Genomic DNA, 23465 nt, shown 5'->3' on the forward strand with positions numbered 1-23465 from the left:
ATTGTATCAGTATTTTTATATAGAATTTCTTTCACAACATTTGGAAATGTTATAGTCATATTTTTATTTTAAACAGTTAAAAAAAAAAAAAAAACTAGGCTAATAGCTACAGTAATACTTGAAATGAAAATCCTGTCATTATTTACTCACCCGCAAGTTGTTCCAAACGTGTATGAGTTTCTTTCTTCTGCTGAACACAAAATAATTTATTTTGATGAATGTTTGTAACCAAACCGTTTTGGGGACCAATGACTTCCATAGTATTTTTTCCCATACTATGGAAAATGGTGCCCCAAGAATACAAGAATGGTTGCAGACCTTCTTCAAAATATCTCATTTTGTGTTCAGCAGAAGAAAGAAACTCATACAGGTTTGCAACAACGTGGGGGTGAGTAAATAATGACAGCATTTTCATTGAACTGTCCCTTTAAACCCAGACACAAATGTGAACATGTCAACTGGGTGGGAACGTTTAAGTGAAAGCTTCGTTTTCTCACCGGATAGTTTAGTTGTCGAACCAACAAGGCAAGCAAGATGGAAGTGTAAGCGATCTAATTTACTTCTATACGTTTTAAGTCAAACTCAAGCCATACAGTAGTTGATATTTTGTTGAAAACAATAGCATCTGGCGCTGATGAGTAAATTAATTTTCCAAATTTATAATGAACGGTCGATTATATGCGGCTCACGTGGTCACTGTGTTGTTGACCGTGAACTGCATGTGATGTACAGTAGTTCCAGACATATCTCCCGCATAAACTTGTTTATGATCTGATCTAAATAATCCAATCTGTTTGCTATACAATTTATAATCACCAATAAATAGTTTGGGTTTAAAGATCGTATATAATCCTCATAATATGCGTTTAATTTGGGAAACTCGCAATAAATAGTCAACATGAATAGACATCCACGCAAACTACTAATCCAAAAGTAACTCAAAGAGTTAGTATTCGTTATAAAATGGATGGTAAAACGGTTACCGTGAAAAAAAAACGTTGTCTACTGTCGATCAAGGTTATACTTTGAATTTCTATATCCGCTTGAGTCATCAAAGTGATATAGAAATTCAAAGTATAACCTTTGTAATTAAACCTTTGTATTTATACAAAGCTTTAGCAAACCTTTATAATTAATTTTTGGTGTTCACCAAAAAACAGCCCATTTTCTGTCACCATCTGAAGTGCCTACCCTAAACATTATTTATTGACCGGGGTTTTTTTTTTAATTTTTTTTTTTTACAGAATATTTAATATACAATGCTTTGGGTTGGACCACTGCTCAGCCTCACACACATGCGTAAATTGCAAATGCACAAAATGCAGTTGTCTTTGTTGCAGTGCTCCAAAGTGTTGAAGCTTGTTTTTGCCACAGAATAAACAAAGAAAATTATATATATATATTTTTTAAAGTAATAAACTTTTTATCTTACAATTCAGCCTTTTTCTCAGAATTGCAAGTTTATATAATACAATTCTGACTTTATAACTCACAATTCTGACATTATAACTTGCCATTCTGACTTTTTCCTCACAATTCTGACTTGAATAACTCGCAATTCTGACTTTATATCTCACAATTCTGACTTGAATAACTCGCAATTCTGACTTTTTCCTTGCAATTCTGACTTTATATCTCACAATTCTGACTTTAATAACTCGCAATTCTGACTTTAATAACTCGCAATTCTGACTTTTTCCTTGCAATTCTGACTTTATAACTCACAATTCTGACTTTATAACTCACAATTCTGACTTTAATAACTCGCAATTCTGACTTTTTCCTTGCAATTCTGACTTTATAACTCACAATTCTTACTTTAATAGCTCCCAATTCTGACTTTTTCCTTGCAATTCTGACTTTATAACTCACAATTCTTACTTTAATAACTCCCAATTCTGACTTTTTCTCGCAATTCCGAGTTTATATCATACAATTTTGGCTTTATAACTTACAATTCTGACATTATAACTTGCCATTCTGACTTTTTCCTCACAATTCTGACTTTAATAACTTGCAATTCTGACTTTTTCCTTGCAATTCTGACTTTATAACTCCCAATTCTGACTTTTTCTCGCAATTCCGAGTTTCTATCATACAATTTTGGCTTTATAACTCATAATTCTGACTTTAATAACTCCCAATTCTGACATTATAACTTGCAATTCCGAGTTTATATCATACAATTTTGGCTTTATAACTCAAAATTCTGACTTTACTCAAAATTTTGACTTTTTTTCCTCACAATTCCGAGTTTATATCTCACAATTCTGACTTTATAACTCACAATTCTGACTTTAATAACTCGCAATTCTGACTTTTTCCTTGCAATTCTGAGTTTATATCTCACAATTCTGACTTTATAACTCGCAATTATGCCTTTTTTCTCAGAATTGCGACATATAAACTCAGAATTGCAAGATTAAAAAGTCAGAATTGTCAAGTTTAAAAAGTCGCAGTTACCTTCTTTTTTTTTTATTCCATGGCAGAAACAGCTTCCATGCCCAAGTTCTAGTTACAGTTCTGTTAGAATGTCATTTTAGGTCAGCACATGCTAGAAATAGAACCGACTCATATTTTTCACATCACGCCAGCGTGTTGGAAGCGTTTCCAGGCAAAATAGAATGGGAAAAGCTGTTTGTCTTTTTGACACACATACATATTAATAAATTACATTTTGATGTTTGAAAGTCTCTAGGTGTTGACATAAATGCAGATATAATTGTAATTAAGAAAAAAAGATTTTCAAATATTGCACCTGTCAATACAGAACGAAATATTCTGTAGCCTATTTTGCCGTCAATACTGCCGGCATTGGGTGCGTCCCAATCAGCTCCCTAGTTCAGTAGTCAGGGCACTGATCAGGGAGTCAGCCCATTGACTTATGTCCTGATCAGTGCCCTGACTACTAAACTAGGGAGCTGATAGAGACGCACCCCTGGTCTTTGCTGTATCAGTAGGCTATATATTTATGTTTAACATGAAGTATAGCCCTCCCTGTACGTCACCTAGCAGCAGCAGCGCCGCATCAGACACGCTTCTGGTGTGTAAATACATAGAAAACGCCATGACAACAGCCAGTGTGTAGCCGGCCTTACATGAGTATAACAATGTTTGACTCCATCATATCGCCGGGATGATAATCCTCCGGTCTAAAGCACTATACACACCACCACGTGTTTCGAAGCAGATGTGCGAAGGGAAGTCCAGTTTCTTCACCTGCACAAAACGGCACCATGCAGAATTATTTTTAAGGAAACCTGTGCACTTGATGTCCTGACAGGCTGGACACAATAATTTACCATGGCAATGATAAATTGGAATAGAAAAACTACCGAAAATACACAGACTCGTACTGAATTCCAGTCTATTCTGCACTGAGCCAACGCAGAGCTCGGCAAGCGACTCCCTTCGTGACGTAATATGACGCGATGTGGGAACGGCCAACGAAACGGCAACTTTATCTACTAAATTTGTGCTCATGTCTTTTTAAAACATTTGAAATCGTGCATTACCTTTTCATATGGTATTTTCAAACGAGGTTATATGTTAATCTTGCAATATGCAATATGCCCTTTAACACAAGTTAATCCTAATGTAAACATTTGTTTTGTAGGAGGGACGCCAATGCAGCAATGCTGAGCAATTATGAGGTCAGTATGCATTAAACATTTTTAGATTAAATTTGGACCCATTTTTCTGTTGTACATTTTAAAGGTGTGTGTTATCAGAAATGCTTGTTGTAGATTTCAAGTCAAATGTTTGTTGTTCAGTTTGTTCCTGGCTGTACCAATGCCCTCTTCTCCCCCAGGTCTATCAGCTGCTGACAGACCTGAAAGAAAAAAGAAAGGAGATGGTTAAAAATAAGCACAGCACCGGGCAACAGAATCTCAACACCATCATGTATGAGGTGTATGTCTTTGATGATACTTTAAACATCTCCAAAGCAAAGATGATATTTATATTTCCATCTTTGTGAGATTTTCTTTAAAATCTTCAGAAATATTTGCACACTCATACACATTTGATGTATACGCCTCAATAGACCCTGAAGTACCTCTCCAAGACGCCATGTGTTCATCAGAAACCAGAGACTGTGAAGGAGTTCCTCACTGCCATGCTGCCTCACAAGCTCACTAAGTTAGTTTTAGTAAACACTTTAGTATTAAGTCAGCTTTTTTTAGCCATTCTTACCAAGACTGCGGTTTCTTTTTCTGTTCCTGTTTAAAGAGCTGAAAAGCTGCAGCTCCTTAACCACAGACCCCAGACTGCTGTTGAGATCCAGCTGGTGAGACTCTTTCATAACATTTTTTCCTTCTTTACATCTTTGCCAATTTCTCAAAAAATTCTAAGAATGTGCAATGCCATACAAACGTTTGGGATAAGGTTTTTATTTTTTTTTATTTTTTTTAGATATTATACTTTTTTTCAGCAAGGACACTTTAATCTAAATTGACTTTAAAGTAGTGCTGAAAAATGAATCATGAAAACAAGTTTGTGTTTACACAATATATGTGTGTGTACTGTGCACTATTATTATGTGTATATATATATTATATAATACACACACATGCATGTATATATTTAAGAAAATTTTTATATTTTTATTAGAAAAAATATAATTAGATATAAGATAAATGAAAAATAGAGTATATACATGCAAATATTTCTTAAATATATACATGCATGTGTGTGTATTTATATATACTTAATAATTATACACAGTACACACACATATTATGTAAACACAAACTTTTATTTTGGATGCGATTAATCACGATTAATTTTTCCCCAGCACTACTTTAAAGACATTTATAATATAAAACAAAAAATATATTTCAAATAAACGCTGTTCTTTTGAGCTTTCTATTCATTAAAGAACCATGTGACACTGAGAGTAATGCTGCTATGTCAAATAGAAATATTACTGTTTTTACTGTATTTTTGATCAAATAATTGTTTAATGTTTTATTTTTTTTCTGATTATTTTAATAAAAATAATAATAAATATGATTTTTGGTTAAAAATATTATTTAATTAATGAATAGCTTTTCATTAAACTCAGAAACCCCTGCAGTTCCATCACGAACCCCAGTCTGGGAAAACCTGACATAATGTAATATTTACATCATTGGTATATTCATGTTGTTGATAACAAAGAATAGAATACATTTTCTTTCTCTTTGTATTTTTATATCAATGGTACAATATTATATTATTCAAATAAATGTGATAAACAGGTTCTCAAGGTACCTTAAATGTGTAATGTACATTGTATTGGATTACGTTACTAACTACAATTTTTGTCATGACTACAATTTGTAAGCAATCTACCCTAAACTTACAGATGGTAGAGGAGAGTGAGGAAAGACTGACAGAAGAACAGATCGATGAACTTATACAGAAAGTCACAGACATCCTGCCTGGTGACCCCCAAAAAGAAGGTGATGCATCTGCTGACCCTGTGATGGAGACAGACCAGTAGCATCAGCCCTGGAAACACAATGATTTTTTTTTTTTAATTGCCTTCATCCCCAAACACACACACACAAAAAACTAACTTCAGATTTGTTGACAGTGCTAATACTTTAGTATACAGTTGGTCTTCATTTTATTATTAATATTATATAAAATATATTGTCTTTATAACATTATATTAATGAAAACATGGGTACATTTAGAGCAAAAGGTAATGTCAATAAAGGTGTGTATTTATTTAACCTAATGTATGTATTGTACTAGCACATGATAAAGAAATACCATGTATAATTTTGCCAGCATTAGTAGCATTTCAAACCCATTTGTAGTTGCATTGATCTTTGTTCAGAGGGGAAGTATAATCTTCTGGAGTCAAGACATTCTCACTTCCTCTTTAAAATCCTTCTTGTATTGCTTCACTTTAATTTGGTATTAAATTACATTGTATTATCATTTACCATTTTAAGGTGTGAACTCATTGAACAAAGTAAACACGGCCGTTTATCGTGAATATGAGATGTAAATGTGTGACTGCCAGTTTCTACTGAGCTCTTATAACAAGACTTCTATCCATAAAGTTGCTTAATGTGGTACTTTTGTCATTTGTCTTACAATTGATTCGTTTTTCTCAGCCCTCCACAAACAACATGAAAACAGTGAAGTAGCAGGTCGATTTTTCTAATAAACCTGAAGACATTGATGATTTTATCGATTAAACATATATTGTCATTGACAGAATTCTTCTGAAGAGAAAAATACTCATTTATATTCGACAGGCGTTTGATTTATGACAACAATGCCATGTCATGTAGAGAAAGCCAATGAAAACCATCTGATTGGCAATAGACGTTTGCTGTAACCAATGAAATTTGAGAGTTCCTCTGTAGCGCTGTGGGAACGGGTATGAATTTTGAAGATCTCTGCTTGTAAGGTTTTCTCTTGGAATTGAAATAGTTTGACATTGAATCCTCATAGACAAAATATTCATGAGGAATATTTTCACTATCTCTCTTAACGTCAGAGCTTCATAGCTCCGTTTCACGGAATATTTGCGTCTGCATTTCATCAGAGAGACGTGATTCTGGAGAATGTAGGATTCGAGGAGTTGTACTTTCTGTACGGTAAGGCACGTCTCCCTCTTGATGAACTATTTAAGCTAATAGAGTTGGGTTGGTGTTTCTTTTACGTGTCGTGAGAATGTTTCACACAGTTTCCTTGTTCCAGGCCGCCAGTCAGTCGTGCTGGCGAATAACTTTGATCTCAGGTAACGTTAGAGATTCAGTCCTCGGTTTCCCTTTACGACCATTTGTAAACGTGTCTTCGTGTGAAAGCAGCAAACGTATGCATATCACATTTATTCAAGTTAAAAACGCGTTGTTTCAACTATACACGGTCATGAATCGTGATCGAACCGACCCGACCACATTTTGTTACAGCTCTGTCGACTTGTTGCATTATTGCAGTACGTGCGCTTACGTTTTCCACAAATAAATTGCACGGCAACGATATGATATCACAGAACCCATTCGGTCCGCAACATTTTGGGAATGCGAATCCTGCTGTGATACCCTAAAAAACGCGGTTCATTGTTGAAGGCGCTTACAAATGCTGTGGAATGCGTTTTCAGACGCATGCGTCTCCTGCATGATGAAGAACACCAGACAACACAACAACCAAAGTATCAAGAAAATACACGGTCTAAAGCTATTTAAAACACTTTTTCTGTTAACAAAAATGCTTTATTTTATTCTTTCTTGATATGCAGAAACAACTTTGTTAGTTATTAGTACGAAATGTCAAACACTGTGACGCTATCATAACTATCAAGCTTATTTTTATGAGTATCACCTGGCTCAACCATGGGCGTGAGTTTGGGGCGGGACTTGTTTGTTCAACCAATGAGAGACGAATAAAGAGTTCAGGGAAACCTGTTTTAGAATGGTCATAACATTCTAACTAATTATTGAGTAGATAATTTATAAGCACATTATTCAGATCTACCTAATTCATAACCCATGCCTATTTACATGAACTTATCCTTACCATCATTCTAATGTTAATGAAATTGGAGCGTTCATAATGAGCAACTATGTTTGAGGTTAGAAATTTGCATAAATCATGCCCAAACATCTCTATATAAGGCTTTATTTAAAAATGTGGGCTGTCCCAATTCAGGGGCTGCATCCTTCGAACGAAGTTGTACTGATGTTCATTCATTAACTGAAAACAGGATGACTAATCGATTCTTGGGATTTAAGAATTTATATTGTTTTGTAAAAGTGAGAATCGATTAAAATCGAGAAATCAATATTTTTTACCCATCCCTAATATATATATATACACTGAACAAAAATTATAAAGCAACACCCCCCCCCCCACCCCCTTATTTTTCATGAGCTGAACTCAAAGACTTTTTCTATTTACACAAAAGGCCTATTTCTCTCAAATATTGTGTACAAATCTGTCTAAATCTGTGTTAGTGAGCTACCACACGATTCCTTGCGCTCAGGCAATTTGGCGTGACTTTGCCTGGAACGCTACAAAGTCGTGAGTCGTGGTTTGAAGTTGTAACTTACGGGCTCAAAAACCTGCCTGGAACGCAGCATAATATACAGACACACGCGATTTTACTTTCACTTTATAACCGACTGTGTTTATGTTAACCGTGTGTGTATTTGACAGTATTAGCGCAGTAAGACGACTACTTAGTTCAGTAATCACGTGTTTGACAGGCGTTTAGTGTGCGCGCTCGGAAAAGCGCATGTTAAAACAGTGCACGCGAATGAGCCGGCAAGGCTTTAAAACGCATGCAAATAATTAGGGCTGTAGCGATACACTAATCTCACGATACGATACGATACTCGATATTCAGCTCACGATACGATATATATCACGATATTCAGCCAACGATACGATTCGATATAATTCGATACACTTACATCATTTTCTGAAAGATTTAAAGGGGACAGAGTGATTTTGGTGACATCTTGTGAGTGTTTCATTTACTTGGATTGAATTAACTGAACTGAAAACTAAAATCATCAATTACACAATATATGTCTCTGACGGGACAGAGAGTCTACAGCTTGCAAATGCTGGACAAAATGAATCAAAGATGTGTTGAGGAAATTAGTTCCATTTATTGAAACAGTGCAAACTGTAGCTTACAAGCCTTTGAAAAGTAAATGAAGTGCAGTATTGCAATTAACAATGGAGTTTTAAAAAATTGCAGCAAGTGGCCTGTTCTGAACAGTTTCTTTGACAGCTTTTTTAGCTTGACACTGACATTTGGTAGTATTTCCAGAGTATTTCACGTTTGTGTCACACAGCTTGCAAATCAACCGCGATGCTTTGTCTAAGTCAAGGGTCTCCAACCTTTTTTCATTTGAGAGCTACTTTTTAAAAAAGAAAGTCAAAGAGAGCTACTCATGTTATATAATACTTAAAACTCTTAAATAATGCATCATAATTCTCATATTAACAACTATCCAAACTGTTTTACACCTGAAAGAGTATAGTAGTAGTTCCAGTAGTCGGTACAATACCACTATTTTTTTTTAAAATAAATGTTTTATTATATATGATGATAATCATAAGTAAATAATACATAAACATGTAAAGGCTGTATGCTGTTTAAAAGTAAACATTGTTTATAAATGAAAGATCAAGTGAAAAATAAGCAACCATTAATAATTATATAATTAGTATTATTTATTTCATAATTATTATTATTAGTAGAGACGTATTATTATTACATAGAGACGTAGCTAAATGTACTGTAGGCTACAATCTGTAGTCAATCTCTTCACGTTAAACCGAACTTTTATTTTGACGGGTTGCCGTGATTACCAGTGTGTGTGTTCATGATGATATGACAGTGGGTGCGCGTCTTATTCAGCTCCCTTGTTCAGTTAGGGCACTGATCCGGGATCAGCCCATTGACTCGTGTCCTGATCAGTGCCCTGACTTCTGAACCAGGAGCAGAATGAGACGCAGCCAGTTTTCTCAAATGAAACGGTAAATTCTCATGAAGTGAGGTTTGTGTTCGTGTCGGCAGAGACTACAAGAGCGAGTGCGCGCGCGGCGCTCGTCATCCACACAGACGCAGAACAAGCAGGAGTAAAATTTAAATAGTATTTTGCAGTTTATTATTTACAGACACTAGTATATATTCGGCTTCAGTCTGGAGCCCTGCGCTTAAATGAACACGGAAGCGACTGAACGCTGCTGCTATGGTGAGCTATTTTTAGAACAGACCCGCGGGCAACTCCTGTGGTCCTTGCGGGCGACTCATGTTGTTGACCCCTGAGTCTAAGTCGTCGCTTTCCTTCTTCTTTTTAAACCCAAAGTGCTCCCACACATCTGCTTTTAAGCATGAAGGCGCTGGATTTATATTCGCCGCCATTTATTTGAATCTCCTCGCTCTGACTCCGTAAACAAGAAGAGGTAGACGTCGGCGTAAAGTTAGTAGTACGGGTAACTTGCTCTACAGCGGTACTAGCGGCTGGCTGACCAAATCGCTCTTCCTGCAACGCAAATGGGGGTAAACACGGGGATTTGAATGGGACTTATGTATGTATCGATACTCGCGGCTTAAAGCTACACTGTGTGATATTTTCCCCCATCTAGTGGTGAAAAGGTATATGACCATCCAGTGAATTTTAGTTTCTGTTCCTCTCAATTCCGATTTCGTTTCAACTCCTACGGTGGCCGATTTAGTCCAAGATTAACATGGCTTCCAGTTCGACCTCGTCCACATTCGACACGGTGCCTGTGGGATATTCTGTGCGCAGTGGGATGGTTGGAACTCAACTGGCCTAATTATTCGGCTAGAAAGAACTGCAGCTAATCCAGAGTGAACTTTGATGATAGTAATGTTTATTCAGTCATCCAAACGCAAGGCATAAACAGGTTTGCGTGGCTATGTACATAAATGTGGTTTCTGTGAGAGAACAAATAAGGATGGTAAATATACATACACAGTTAAGAACTGTATACTTATAAGTTACATTTGTATAATGTAACCGTAAACCAGAGCTTATTGTACCATATATAGGCGCTAAATGCAGCTGCATTAAAAGGAGCGGAGCTGCCGCTGCTGCTGCTGCTAACAAGCGGTGTCGGATTACAAAAGTGTGTGCACAGCTTTAACGTTAGCACTGCCGTGCGCTCTGTATAACAATTGTTAATATGCCGATCAGACCTGATACATATTTCCATCAACATACATTACAAGCAAATATTTTCTATAAACGAATAAACATTGTTGATAACAAAATAACTGAATGATTATTCAAATAGGTGAGCATTACGCTATTGTACCCTATGTTGACACAAAAATACTTCTGAGGTGACATCAACTGAATTACGCGATGACACACTCTGAAACACATCTACAATGACAATAACTATTATTACTTACGAGCACAGAAATACCACACAAGGAAAAACAGACTTTTGAGGAATAAACAAGCCAGGAAAACTCCGTATAACTCTGTTACTGGACGCTGCTGAGATGAAAACTATCTGCACATGCACCAGACAAGTCTGAACAAGTTGACGCGCACATGCGCGAGGCAGATAATTTTGTACAGTGCCATCGAGTGTTAAAACCGGTTAAAACGCGAAAAGCGAAGCTTGAATTTACGGGTATGTCCCTCTTTGGCTAATGTACTTTCAAAATGGAGGGGCAACATGGCGACCACCGTTAGATCCCATTACCTTATGTATTTTCAATGGCATATTATAAACTTACGAGAATACTTTATTACTTGAAAGAAGTAAATATACATTAATGAGCACATATATTTTTGAAAGAACTAAGTGTTTTAGCTAACAATAGACTAAAAAAGTTACACAGTGTAGCTTTAAAAATCGATACTTTCTTGGGAGAAAAAATATCGATTTATATCGCAGAATCGATAAAATTGCCCAGCCCTACAAATAATGAACTTTCTTGATTGTGAATGTTTATAGTGTTCCGTGAGTATAACTCTACCACTAACGTGTGGTGTGAATGTATGTCGCATTGTTCAGTATTGGGATGGCAAATTATAGAATTTGTAGGAAAATAATTAATTAAATGCAAAACCGGATTGTTTTGTACAAATACCGGAAGTATTGAACCGTGAATGCCGTTCCGAACAGTTCAATATTATATTGAGAATTGTGGCATCCCTAGTATCTACATCTGGTACATTGCCAGTAATTATGTATTAAAAACATTTAATGTAAAATGTTCTCCTTTGCCGAGATAATCTATCCACCCTGACAGGTGTGGCATATCAAGATGCTGATTAGACAGCAATAGAGACAGAGCGACACGTGTCATAATCTGAAGACCACGCCCACCGGGGGGAAAAACAATCAAACCGTCTCCTTTGACTTTGCATTGCGTGAAGCGGCCTTTTTGTCATTTTGGACTTATAACAAAAAGACTGAACAATGTATAAAAGCTGATATGTGACAAGGTGTACAGCAAACAAGCTAAACAAAACCCAGAAGCAAAAACCCAGACGTTTTTATAAGCTGTTGACCCAAAAAACGAGCGTTTAAGTACAAAAAAGTGGATTCAGGCCATTGAGACAGAGCGCGCGGGTCATATTACACTGAGAACTACGACGACTAGAGGGGAACGTAATCAGCGACAGTAAATATAATATATAAAACGGACATTTGGATATTTGACTTAACAGTGACAAATTGTTTACTGCACACATACACATATTGAGGCATACTGAGTGTCAGGATCCCAAAATTTACCCATTCTTCCTGCTGAAGCTTCACTTCGTATTGCCTGTATCCACTTTTATCTTCTTAGACGCTCGTTTTTTTTGGGTCGACAGCTTATAAACACTTATTTCTGTGTGTTTTAGCTTGTTTGCTGTACACCTTGTCACATATCAGCTTTTAGACATTGTTCTGTTTTTTGTTATAAGTCCGAAATGACAATGAGGCAGCCTCTCGCAATGCAAAGTCAATGGAGAGCGTTGGATTGTTTTCCCCCCCGGTGTGGGTGTGGCCTAAATACGCTCTGTCTCTATGCATACCCTCTTTATGTAATGCAAAAAACAGTACGCCAACAGAGTAGCATGTCTGAATACATATATTCGAAAAACAGTAGGCGAAAAGTCCCTGGATGACTTCCAGCGAGATTCTGAAGTGTGCATACAATGGACACTGTACTATCCCATGAGGCCACGGGAGAGGATTTATGAATGGAGGTAAAGCGACACACATGACGCTGGTAATGATAATGACAACATGGCGGATGTAGTACGTCCGTATTACATTCATACTACACACACAATAGATATTTGAATAAGGTGAAACCCAATACTTGTGTTTAAAAGTGTCATTTGGCAATTACTCCAAAAAATCGTGTCGTCACTCAATGGCGTGCAATGAATTCTGGGATAGGCAAGGTTGCCTTTGTTGTGCAGCAGGGGCGCTTTTGGGAGGATGCACCTCTGAATTGGGACGCAACAGAAATATCTATATATAAAATTGTATTTTGTCATGTAAAAGGCCACCCAGAATATGTGTGATTTGCATGTGGTTTCAGTTCATTTTTCTATACATTTATAATGTTTGCATGAAAGTTATTGATGAATCATGATTTGTTACTTGGTTTACTTATTCACATACATTTTGCTTACTCCATTTGCTCTCATATGGATAATGATGAATCCTTTTTTTTTAAATATCAAGTGTTAGAGTTTCATGCTCATAGGTGTTATTTGTGACACATGCATTGCAAGTAAAAGCAACCACCACAACGCTGGCCACAACAGGATGTTTGGTACTTAAAGGTGTTAATGTGCATGCTTTGCCAAAGTTTTCAGTTCATGTTTCTGAAAGGTAGGAAGTGTGACCTATACACATGGAGGTAGCAGTGTAACCAAAACGTACCTGCTTATACATGCAAAGGGCAAACTAGTAGAAATTCTAGTAGATTAGTTCTGGTCAACCATTAAAAATCAAGATGAACAAGATCTAAACTGACAAATTATTTCTTATTTTAATTTGAAAAACAAATTATTTTGATCTCTCAATGTTCGTTTCTGTAAGTGTACAAGAAGTAGTGTCGTCATCATTACAGCACATACTGTTGAATATTGAGTCCAAAAGGTTGAGAAGCACTGTACTACATTACTATGCTTTGACCTGGAGAACTGATAATCTTCACAATCTTAAACTACATATGGCACCTAAAAGATTGTCGAGATACACACAACATTCTTACCATAGCATTACATTGTTTTTTTAGTGACATTTTCCTTTGTCGTGTTTAGACTTGCAATTCAAGCATAGTTCTTAAGTTACAAATTGGCTGACTCTAATTGTCTAATACTATTACGGTAATGTTGTACTGTAATGGTATTAGATGTGACATTTAATGTAATGTGAGATGCACAAAAGTAGCCAATGCTGAAACAGACCTGGCAAAATCTGTTTTTGAAAGTGTTTTTCCTTCTCCTTTCTACAGGCACAATGGTGCTGACAGAGAACACAAGGCTGGACTTACCAAGTCTGAGTTTATTGAAGCCCCAAGCAAGGGCCTGAAGAGCTGCTGGCTGGAAAACAAAATTGCCCATCCCTTCCCTCCCCCAGAAAACTGTTTTACCTCCGCTGCTTTTCTACATTCTTTCACCGTGACCCTTTCTGGAAAGCTTTCACTCTGTCTGTCTTTCCAAGATCCCTCCTGACCTTTTCCCCCCTTCTTTCTGCAAAGTCTGTTTTACCCATTTTGCTGGTCTCATTCCGCTTTTTATAACCACAAAGCGCATTCTCCCCTAACTATAAGTCATGAGAAAACAAACATGCAATGTTCTCCTGATCGGTGGGGTCATCAGCTCCATCACAGTATTTTATCTTGGCCTCAGTACGATGGATTGTCCAAATGCCCGTTCGCGCGTAAATCTACATGCTGGCAGAAACCTAAGTGACCCGTTTCAACTCCCAGAGGAGTACAATGAGGAAACCCCTCTTATTTTCGTTGGTGGAGTGCCTCGGAGCGGCACCACACTAATGCGGGCTATGTTGGACGCCCACCCTCTCGTTCGGTGCGGCGAGGAGACTCGTGTCATCCCCCGGCTGTTAGCCATGCAGGCCACCTGGAGTCACTCCGCACGTGAGCGGCTCCGTCTCGACGAGGCTGGCGTCACCGAAGAGGTCCTGGACTCCGCTGTTCGTGCCTTCCTGTTGGAGATCATAGTGGGGCACGGCGAGCCCGCTCCGAGGCTCTGCAATAAGGACCCGTTTGCTCTGAAGTCACTCTCCTACCTCTCCAAGCTCTTCCCAAAAGCGAAGTTTATTCTTATGCTTCGTGATGGCAGGGCCACCGTACACTCTATGATTTCCCGCAAGGTGACTATCACTGGATTTGACTTGACAAGTTTTCGGGACTGTTTGGTGAAGTGGAACCGGGCAGTGGAGGTGATGTATGACCAGTGCCTGGCTGCAGCGAATGGCAACTGTCTGCCCGTGCACTATGAGCAGCTGGTGCTGCACCCTGAGCGGGTGATGCGCAAGCTCCTTCAGTTCCTGGATCTGCCGTGGGACACCTCCGTGCTGCACCATGAACGGCTTATTGGGAAAGCTGGAGGAGTTTCACTGTCAAAGTGAGTGAGATTGGTGCTTTGATATATTTGCTGTCACACTTTTGAGAGATTTTTGTTGCATTCACATGCTTGATGATAAACAACAATATATTGCCGGTATTCAAATTCTTTAATATTTTGTCTAAATAATTGAAAGTAAAACTGCTAACAGTGAATTTAGGCATTCCAATGTTAAAATTTACAGGGAGTGCAGAATTATTAGGCACGTTGATTTTCTGATCATATTTTTTTTCCAGGCACATTTGACCAATTCCAAACCACAGTAATCCTAATAACTACTATTGATTTAGTATTTAATAATGTATAAGTGATATATAATTGTTCATGAAGGCTGGAAATGAAAATCACCTTATATTCAGGTGTGCAGAATTATTAGGCATGTTTTCTTTTACAGATAAATTGAGCCAAAAAAGAGATTTAACTCAGACTGAAAAGTCAAAAAGTATTAAATGCCCATGAGAAGGATGCAATACTAATGCAATACTAGACATTGCAGTTAAGGCGTGACCATTGGACAGTGAAATGCTCGTTGGGTCAGCAGGATCTGACAAAAACAGGTGGTGAAGAAAAGACACCTGTTAACTGCAAAAGAATTAAGAATTAAGGTGAAGAATTAAGGGTGAAACCATCAGGAACCCTTTAGTCTCCAGCACCACCATTTTCCAGAGCTGCAACCTACCTGGAGTCTCCAGAAGTGCAAGGTGTCAGGATCTCAGAGACTTCAGTTAGGTAAAAAATCCTAAAAAATGACCCCCATTAAATAAGAATCATAAGCTGAAGTGTTGTAAAATACATGAAGCCTGCTTTTTTATAGACTTTATAGGTTTTATAGGTTGAGAATGACTCTTGAAGGACCAGCACCACATCCTCTAGTACCACTGTTTGAAGAATTCATCTTCCAGAATCTGGCAGTACGTTTTGGGAGTTCATTTTTAGTCCATCCTGAAGTCCGTTTTGCAGAGATGGACTAAAAATGAACTCCCAAAACGTACTGCCAGATTCTGGAAGATGAATTCTTCAAACAGTGGTACTAGAGGATGTGGTGCTGGTCCTTCAGGAGTCATTCTCAACCTATCTGTCCATAAAGCCTATAAAAAAACCTTCTTCATGTATTTTACAACACTTCAGCTTGTGATTCTTATCTAGTGGGGGTCATTTTTTAGGATTCTTTACCTAACTGAAGTCTCTGAGATCCTGACACCTTGCACTTCTGGAGACTCCAGGTAGGTTGCAGCTCTGGAAAATGGTGGCGCTGGAGACTAAAGGGTTCCTGATGGTTTCACCCTTAATTCTTCACCTTAATTCTTAATTCTTTTGCAGTTAACAGGTGTCTTTTCTTCACCACCTGTTTTTGTCTGACCCTGCTGACCCAACGAGCATTTCACTGTCCAATGGTCACGCCTTAACTGCAATGTCTAGTATTGCATTAGTATTGCATCCTTCTCGTGGGCATTTAATACTTTTTGACTTTTCAGTCTGAGTTAAATCTCTTTTTTGGCTCAATTTATCTGTAAAAGAAAACATGCCTAATAATTCTGCACACCTGAATATAAGGTGATTTTCATTTCCAGCCTTCATGAACAATTATATATCACTTATACATTATTAAATACTAAATCAATAGTAGTTATTAGGATTACTGTGGTTTGGAATTGGTCAAATGTGCCTGGAAAAAAAATATGATCAGAAAATCAACGTGCCTAATAATTCTGCACTCCCTGTACAGTATAAGAAATGGATATTCATTTTTGATGTTTTCTGAAGGTAAAATTTAAGTGTTATTAGTGTTTTTAAAGACATAAGAATGGCTTTATAGGCCTACAGAAATGTCATTAATAGGTGTTTTAAAAAGGATTCACCTGGGAAAGTTTTTACATGTGTATAATATATTATAATGTGTACAAGTTAGTGCAGTCAACCAATTACAAAAAAAAAAAACTAGATTAATCACTAGGGGTGTGTATGGTCACTGTTCTCACGATTTGATAACGATTATCATGTCCACGATTCGATATCACGATGCGTTGCATCCTCAATTTTCGATAATACTGCACATGTCTACGTTTGTCAATGAATACAAGCTTTACCCTTTAGCAATACCCTTTTTATTTTATTTGCTCCAAAAAAACGTACACTTCCTGATTCCTGAATGTAGCAAACATCAAACACAACTTAAGTCTGAACGCAGCAGACGACTAGAACTGTGACGAGAACTAAAAAATACTAGTAAATACTAAAAGCGCATTAAACTGTCAAGTAGTGTACTTAAAGGGATAGTTCACCCAAAAATGAAAATTCTGTCCTCATTTACTCACCCTCAAGTTGTTCCAAACCTGTATGAGTTTCTTTGTTCTGCTGAACACAAAAGAAGATATTTTAATGAATGTTTGTAACCAAGCAGATAGAGCAACCATTGACTACCATAGTATTTTTTCCCCTACTATGGTAGTCAATGGTTGCTCTATCTGCTTGGTTACACACATTCTTCAAAATATCTTCTTTTGTGTTCAGCAGAACAGGTTTGAAACAACTTGAGGGTGAGTAAATGATGACAGAATTTTCATTTTTGGGTGAACTATCCCTTTAAGTTACAATAATGCTCACACATGCTGTAAATGTTAAAATAGTCGGTGCATTTTTTTAAAATTCGCTTTTGTGTTTCGTCTCCCTCTGACATTTTACTATAGCACGAGAAGTGCGTAAGTGACGAATAATGTCAAAGAAACATCAGTAGGCTATAATTGATTATGGTCTATAGGCCTGTCGCGATAGTCAATAAATCAATTAATCGCACAAATAAAAAAATGAGCTCGATAATTTTTCCGGCCGCGATAATTTCCACTTGCATGCTTGTTTTCCTCGTCTCTCTTCCTCGTGTGCCGGCGTGAGACGTCCTGCTCGGCCAGATGGAACTTGTGCTTCTTCGTTTGTGGAGCCGTGCGCAAAGTTACGAAATTTGACGCGCACACCGCCAAGCGAAATGGGGTTTCGCGCATTTTACGTGCACTACTGCCCGCTCCGCGTTCACGCCATTTTTGCCGCGCACCCTCGCACTCGTGCGGACGCTGAAGTTACACTGAAGTTGGCAGTTTGATACATGCAAGTTAATTCTTCAGTTTAAACTTTGTGTGCTTCAAGTTCAATGGTGTATCAAAATCTCGCCTAGCTTTCCTCAGAGATGGTTCCAATAATGTGCTTAAAGTCAAGTCAAATTCAGTTTTTGCATGATTTTTATAATACTGTATCCTAAATTGTGGATAATTAAGCTAAATATCATATGCTGAAGTAAATTTCAGAAGTGTTAACGATTAAAAGAAAAAACAACAACAAGAGCCGTACAGAACCGAAAACCATGAGCCTAAAACCATGATACGAACTGTGGGTTTTTACGAACCATATTAGGCCACCCCTAATATGCACCTAAAACACAATCATCCGTTGCAGTTTTCATCCATTTTATTTATTGTTTTTGGTATTTATTCAAGTTAATTTTTTGTTAACAGACTGAGAGTCCACTGCTTTTATTGTTTTTGGTTGTTTTGTTAATTTATTGTGGATATTTAAAATGTTTGCCGTTTTCAGAGTTAAATAGTCTTTAGAAATAAAAGTTTATTGATCTTTGAAAAGGTGTACCTGCATTATTATGCCATTATCATTATTTTAGATGAAAATGGTCTCAGAACAACAATATTATTGTTGATCGCAATTCATTTCTTGGCCAATTTATCGTCCAGCAAAATTTATCTTGACAGGCCTATTACTGCATTGATGCAGAATCGTCAACGTCTGCATTGCGAAGCAACAATTAATTTACAACACCCCTTTTAATTGCAAATTTTTCTGTGATTTAATTGCGATTTTAAAAAAGCTTTTGTTTTTCATACGTATTTTATAATGTAGTAATTTCACAGTTAATCTCCAAATTAATGTGGAAACATAGACAGTATATCTTAAATACTTGTTTAATGGCATCTCTTTATGAAAGAAGGCCAGTATCACTGATACTAATGCTGCGTTCACACCAAACGCGAATTGAGCGTCAAAATCGCGTCTACCGTGTCTAGTTTCACGCGCGAACATTTTGAATGCATTCGCGCGTCTGCAGAGAATTGGACGCGCGTAGAAATCGAGCGTTTGAAGCGAAATTGACGCGCGTTCAAGGCACTCCAGGAGAAATATGTCATAAAACACCACTCTGCCTCTTTTCATTTTCATTAAACATATATATTAAGCATTAATAGCCACACAAATGTGGTCCAGGCAACTCCTACATTATCTTCACAGCATGTATGTTTAAATATCCTTAAAATATAAAGTTATGAAACTTCTCTTTGCCCTCAGTCAAAACGATTTGGCAGACAACAAATTATATATTTATGAGAGCAAAGATCGCCCGTTAGATCCACACAAGACGAACCACTACAGGACATCAGAGCCAGCGGCAGACGCCAGAAGGACTGGCCGAGGAAAGGCTGCCTTCGCTGGGGTTATGAGCAGTGATTGCCCGGTGATAGCCTTGATCTCACAACTCCAAAAAAGATTATTTTTTTTAAATAGGCGCTCTCTTTATAAATAAACCACAGATTTGAGCTTTAAACAACTACATTCCCACCTGAAAACGTCTTAAAACTACATTTTGTGACACAATAGTACTGTTTTTAATGCGTGCGTGCGTGCGTGCATTTATTCCGGGATGTTGTAGTTCTTTCTTTCTTAGTCCAACTATGGTTCGCTGTATTACAACTACTAATGAGACCAACATGCATTTTATATTGCAGCCAATCAATTGTACTACAGACGCATAAAACTGATTTTATTCTTCAGCTAACAGTTCTTCCAGTTCCCCAATCGTGAAAGCGAAGGCGAACCTTTCTCACCTGCAATCTCGCATAATGACCAAATAAAAGTATGATATGCCTGATAGCACTAAAAAAAGAGTTAATAAAAGCGTTGTAAACCCGGAACTCAGTTTGTAACTAACACACGTACCAATGTCTGTGGCTGGCTGTGAATTCTGTGCACGTGTTTGCCGCCTGTCAGCGCTCGCGCAAGTTTACCGATTGTGTTTTATTTCTAGGCTTATTGCCCATGAACGATCAAATACACATATTATTATGCATATGTCCATATTGGCGGTTATGTCTTGAGTAAAAAAAGTTTGGGACGTGTGTCAGTATTGGATCTGCGCATTACTGTAGGTCGGGGGGAAACAATCAGTAGCATACCTAAACTTTAAGCACTGATTGTATCTGTATATTTATGCTGTATTTATTTGTCCTATTGTCATTTGTTTAAAAGTTCTTATTTTATTACTGACCGATTACTTAATTACTTGAGAACTTTTTACTTATATCAAGAAATTGCTTATTGCTGTGTTTTACTTGTAAGATGTTATTTCCCACCCTAAGCGATCATGGTTATTAAAGCTAGATGGCACACCACCGGACTAGCCTTTTTTTTTTGTAATACCAAACAAGATTCATGCATTTTGTTTGTTTATTTGTCATGTGTGACTATTGTGCGTCTAACACAATAATATGGTGAATTTGACATCCTAATTATGAAAAAAAAACACTTGCACATTTCTGGAAATGAAATCCTGGTGGGATTGAGCTAAGTGAGGAAGTGAAACTGAACTAATACTAATAAATAAATAAATGAATTAATCTTTGAATGATTCTGCATTTCCTTTGTACATTTTGTACAAAACAATCCTCATATAAACCCATAATAAATGACATATTTAACTGTGCCCCAAATAGATTAATATTTACTAAAGCTACAAAAGTTCTTTAGTCAAGAGCAGTGAGTAATTTTCTCTTTGTCATTAAAGTTATTCAAAGAACAAAAAGTAAAGAGAATCAGTGGCTGCTGTCACTTTAAGATCTGCCGCTGCTGCACATGATGCGGATCACACACGCTTCTCATTTTATCACAATAACTCTTTACGTTCATTTAAGACTTTATTTAACTCATTTAAGACTGCTCTTATGAGGATACTCGACAAAACTGACATTTTGGCATAAGTGTACGTGTTATTGTTCGTTCAAGCTTGAAAGAGAACTATTGCGGTCTGTGCGTGCTTGAGCACTTTCTCTTTTGACTTGTAGCGTTTGAATGGTTTAAAAGCATTTGCATGAATATTTTATATATAGGAAGACGGTGCATTCCGATTACTTATGAATGGGAGAGTGCAACGCCCAATATGGGGAATAAGCCCCGCCCTCTAAATGAAAGAGCCAATCGTTGATTAGTAAAGTCATTCGTCAAAGCTCTGGTTGCTATAGAAACAGGCAGTGTTCTGAGACGTGCGCGCGCTTAGGACTGAGCATGTGCATTAGCTTTGTCCAGGCTGAAAAACGTAGTTTTTTTTTTATCATGATTCGAGCGTTTAGAAACAATTTATGAGACCGCTTTATCACTTGAACACAACAAACTTTCACATAAACATGTCCCTCATTGCTAGGAGGTGCATTGCAAAAGCAAACAATACATGTTCTAAAACCTGCTCAAAATATGAAACCTGTTTGATATCCTCTGATTAGGTAAAATAGTCTGAAGCTAGAAAACCCGTAGGCAAACTCCTCCAGACTGTAAATTTGGACAAAAGTCAAAAATTGTGTTTTCCAGCCTTTAAATGAAGAAATTAGTATGAACATTGCCACAATTTACCTAAAACAAAAGAACTAGTTATTGGCCACAATGTCTTTTTCCCCCCATGTCATGTCATGTTTGATACTGATATACTTTCCAAAAAAGAAAAACACCGTTGTTCTATTTGAGTCTGACACCGTCATTATTATTTTTTTCCACCATTTCCTTTTACATCTACAGCTTTTCCAGACAATAGGTCAGACATGCAGGTTTCCTTGTCAAGAGCTGAATTTCTCTATGTAATTGGAGAACTACATCGTAATACGAGCTGTAAAACGAATGGATTAGGGCTAAATAGGGTGTTTGTTTGATCAGCAAGCATTTTCAAAGACCTGTAAATGAGCACTAATTTCGTCACAGTCCTGTAATAATGAAACCAATGGTTGACGTTAACTTCTCCCACTGGAATTAAATGATTTTTAATTGTTAGTTTGTGCTGCACTTAATCTCCAGAAGGCAGATATTTTAATTTCATGTCTTCGATAAGCACTTAGGCCTTGTCTGCTATGTTTTTAAATCTATATATGATTGTTCATTGTCTCTTTTATTCCTGTCTCCTCTTCCAGGGTGGAACTGTCAACTGATCAAGTAGTCAAGCCAGTGAATACGGATGCTCTGTCTAAATGGGTGGGCAATATCCCTGCTGATGTGGTGAATGATATGGCCAGCCTTGCCCCGATGTTAAGTCGCTTAGGTTATGATCCTCTGGCCAACCCGCCAAATTACAACAAGCCTGATCTCTTATTTCTGAACAACACAAAAATAGTGAGGTCGATCCAAAATTAAAAGGTCCTCTGTGGATACATCCTGTGAATACTTGGAAGCAATAAACATTGTGCATTTTATGCACACAAAGTCTCTACTTGAATTAACAACGTGTAGGATGACAAAACGGAGCTGCAAGCACCATTGTTGCTTATGGCAAGAGTTTCATGAAGTGATAAAATGTTCTAATGTTTAATGTGTAACTCATTTTCAATTAAATTCAATTTAGATGGGGGTTTTTTTCGTTGTAAAGATGCTATGATGTTGCTAATAATGTCAGTCTAATGACTGTACTGTGGTTGTTGTCTTTTTAATATTTTTCTACGTGTTAATGCATGCATGTCATGGCAAATGTGTCCAGATGAGTGTCTGATTATCACACAGGAAACTATGCTTGTTGAAAAAGGAAGTCAACAGTTACACAGAATTACCACTTTTTGGTTTGTTCTCTTTGACTTCAGTACAAAGGAAGTTTAGACATGTTTCACAAGCTTTCAAAGATAATCTCATTTTGTTGTAGGGTTTTTGTTATGAACTTATAAATTGCCTACTTGACAAATGTGGGTCAAATACACAAGTGTGGGTATCTGCAGGTCAGAGTAATAAGGGGCGTGTCGAAAGTTCTTTACAATTAGTTGAGAGGGGTGTGGGACAGGGGTTCCCATCTACTTCCTGGAGCCCCCCACAACAAGGGGTTGGGAAGCACTGGGGCTGTAGGGTAGAGTTAGGGGTTTGACACATACATTTCTCCAAACTGCAGCTGTCCCTGTCTCCAGATATGAAGGACTTTGGACATGATCTCTGCTGTGGATGAACATTCCATCACAATTAAAGTCCAGTAACATTGGACCAGTCAGTCTCATCACATGTCACTTTTTGATGCTTGTTGTAATGTACTTTTTGTTACATAAAAAAACATATATTTATTAAATGTTGGTTATTTCT

General features: G+C 37.3%; 2 protein-coding genes across 2 annotated transcripts; both read left to right on the forward strand.

The window, feature by feature from the left end:
- The first annotated feature begins 497 nt into the window (after nt 1–497).
- Nucleotides 498–6069, forward strand: crcp (calcitonin gene-related peptide-receptor component protein). Its single transcript, XM_079834901.1, has 6 exons — nt 498–542; nt 3617–3653; nt 3812–3910; nt 4046–4140; nt 4231–4288; nt 5348–6069. The coding sequence occupies exons 1-6, from the start codon at nt 535–537 to the stop codon at nt 5483–5485; spliced, it is 435 nt and encodes a 144-aa protein (XP_079691027.1). The 5' UTR covers nt 498–534; the 3' UTR covers nt 5486–6069.
- Nucleotides 6070–6349: 280 nt separating this feature from the next.
- On the forward strand, nt 6350–23465 carry tpst1l (tyrosylprotein sulfotransferase 1, like). Its single transcript, XM_079835084.1, has 3 exons — nt 6350–6599; nt 13967–15101; nt 22322–23465. The coding sequence occupies exons 2-3, from the start codon at nt 14287–14289 to the stop codon at nt 22539–22541; spliced, it is 1035 nt and encodes a 344-aa protein (XP_079691210.1). The 5' UTR covers nt 6350–6599; nt 13967–14286; the 3' UTR covers nt 22542–23465.

The sequence above is a fragment of the Gobio gobio genome (genome assembly GCF_949357685.1).
Source record: "Gobio gobio genome assembly, chromosome: 14".
Taxonomy (NCBI): domain Eukaryota; kingdom Metazoa; phylum Chordata; class Actinopteri; order Cypriniformes; family Gobionidae; genus Gobio; species Gobio gobio.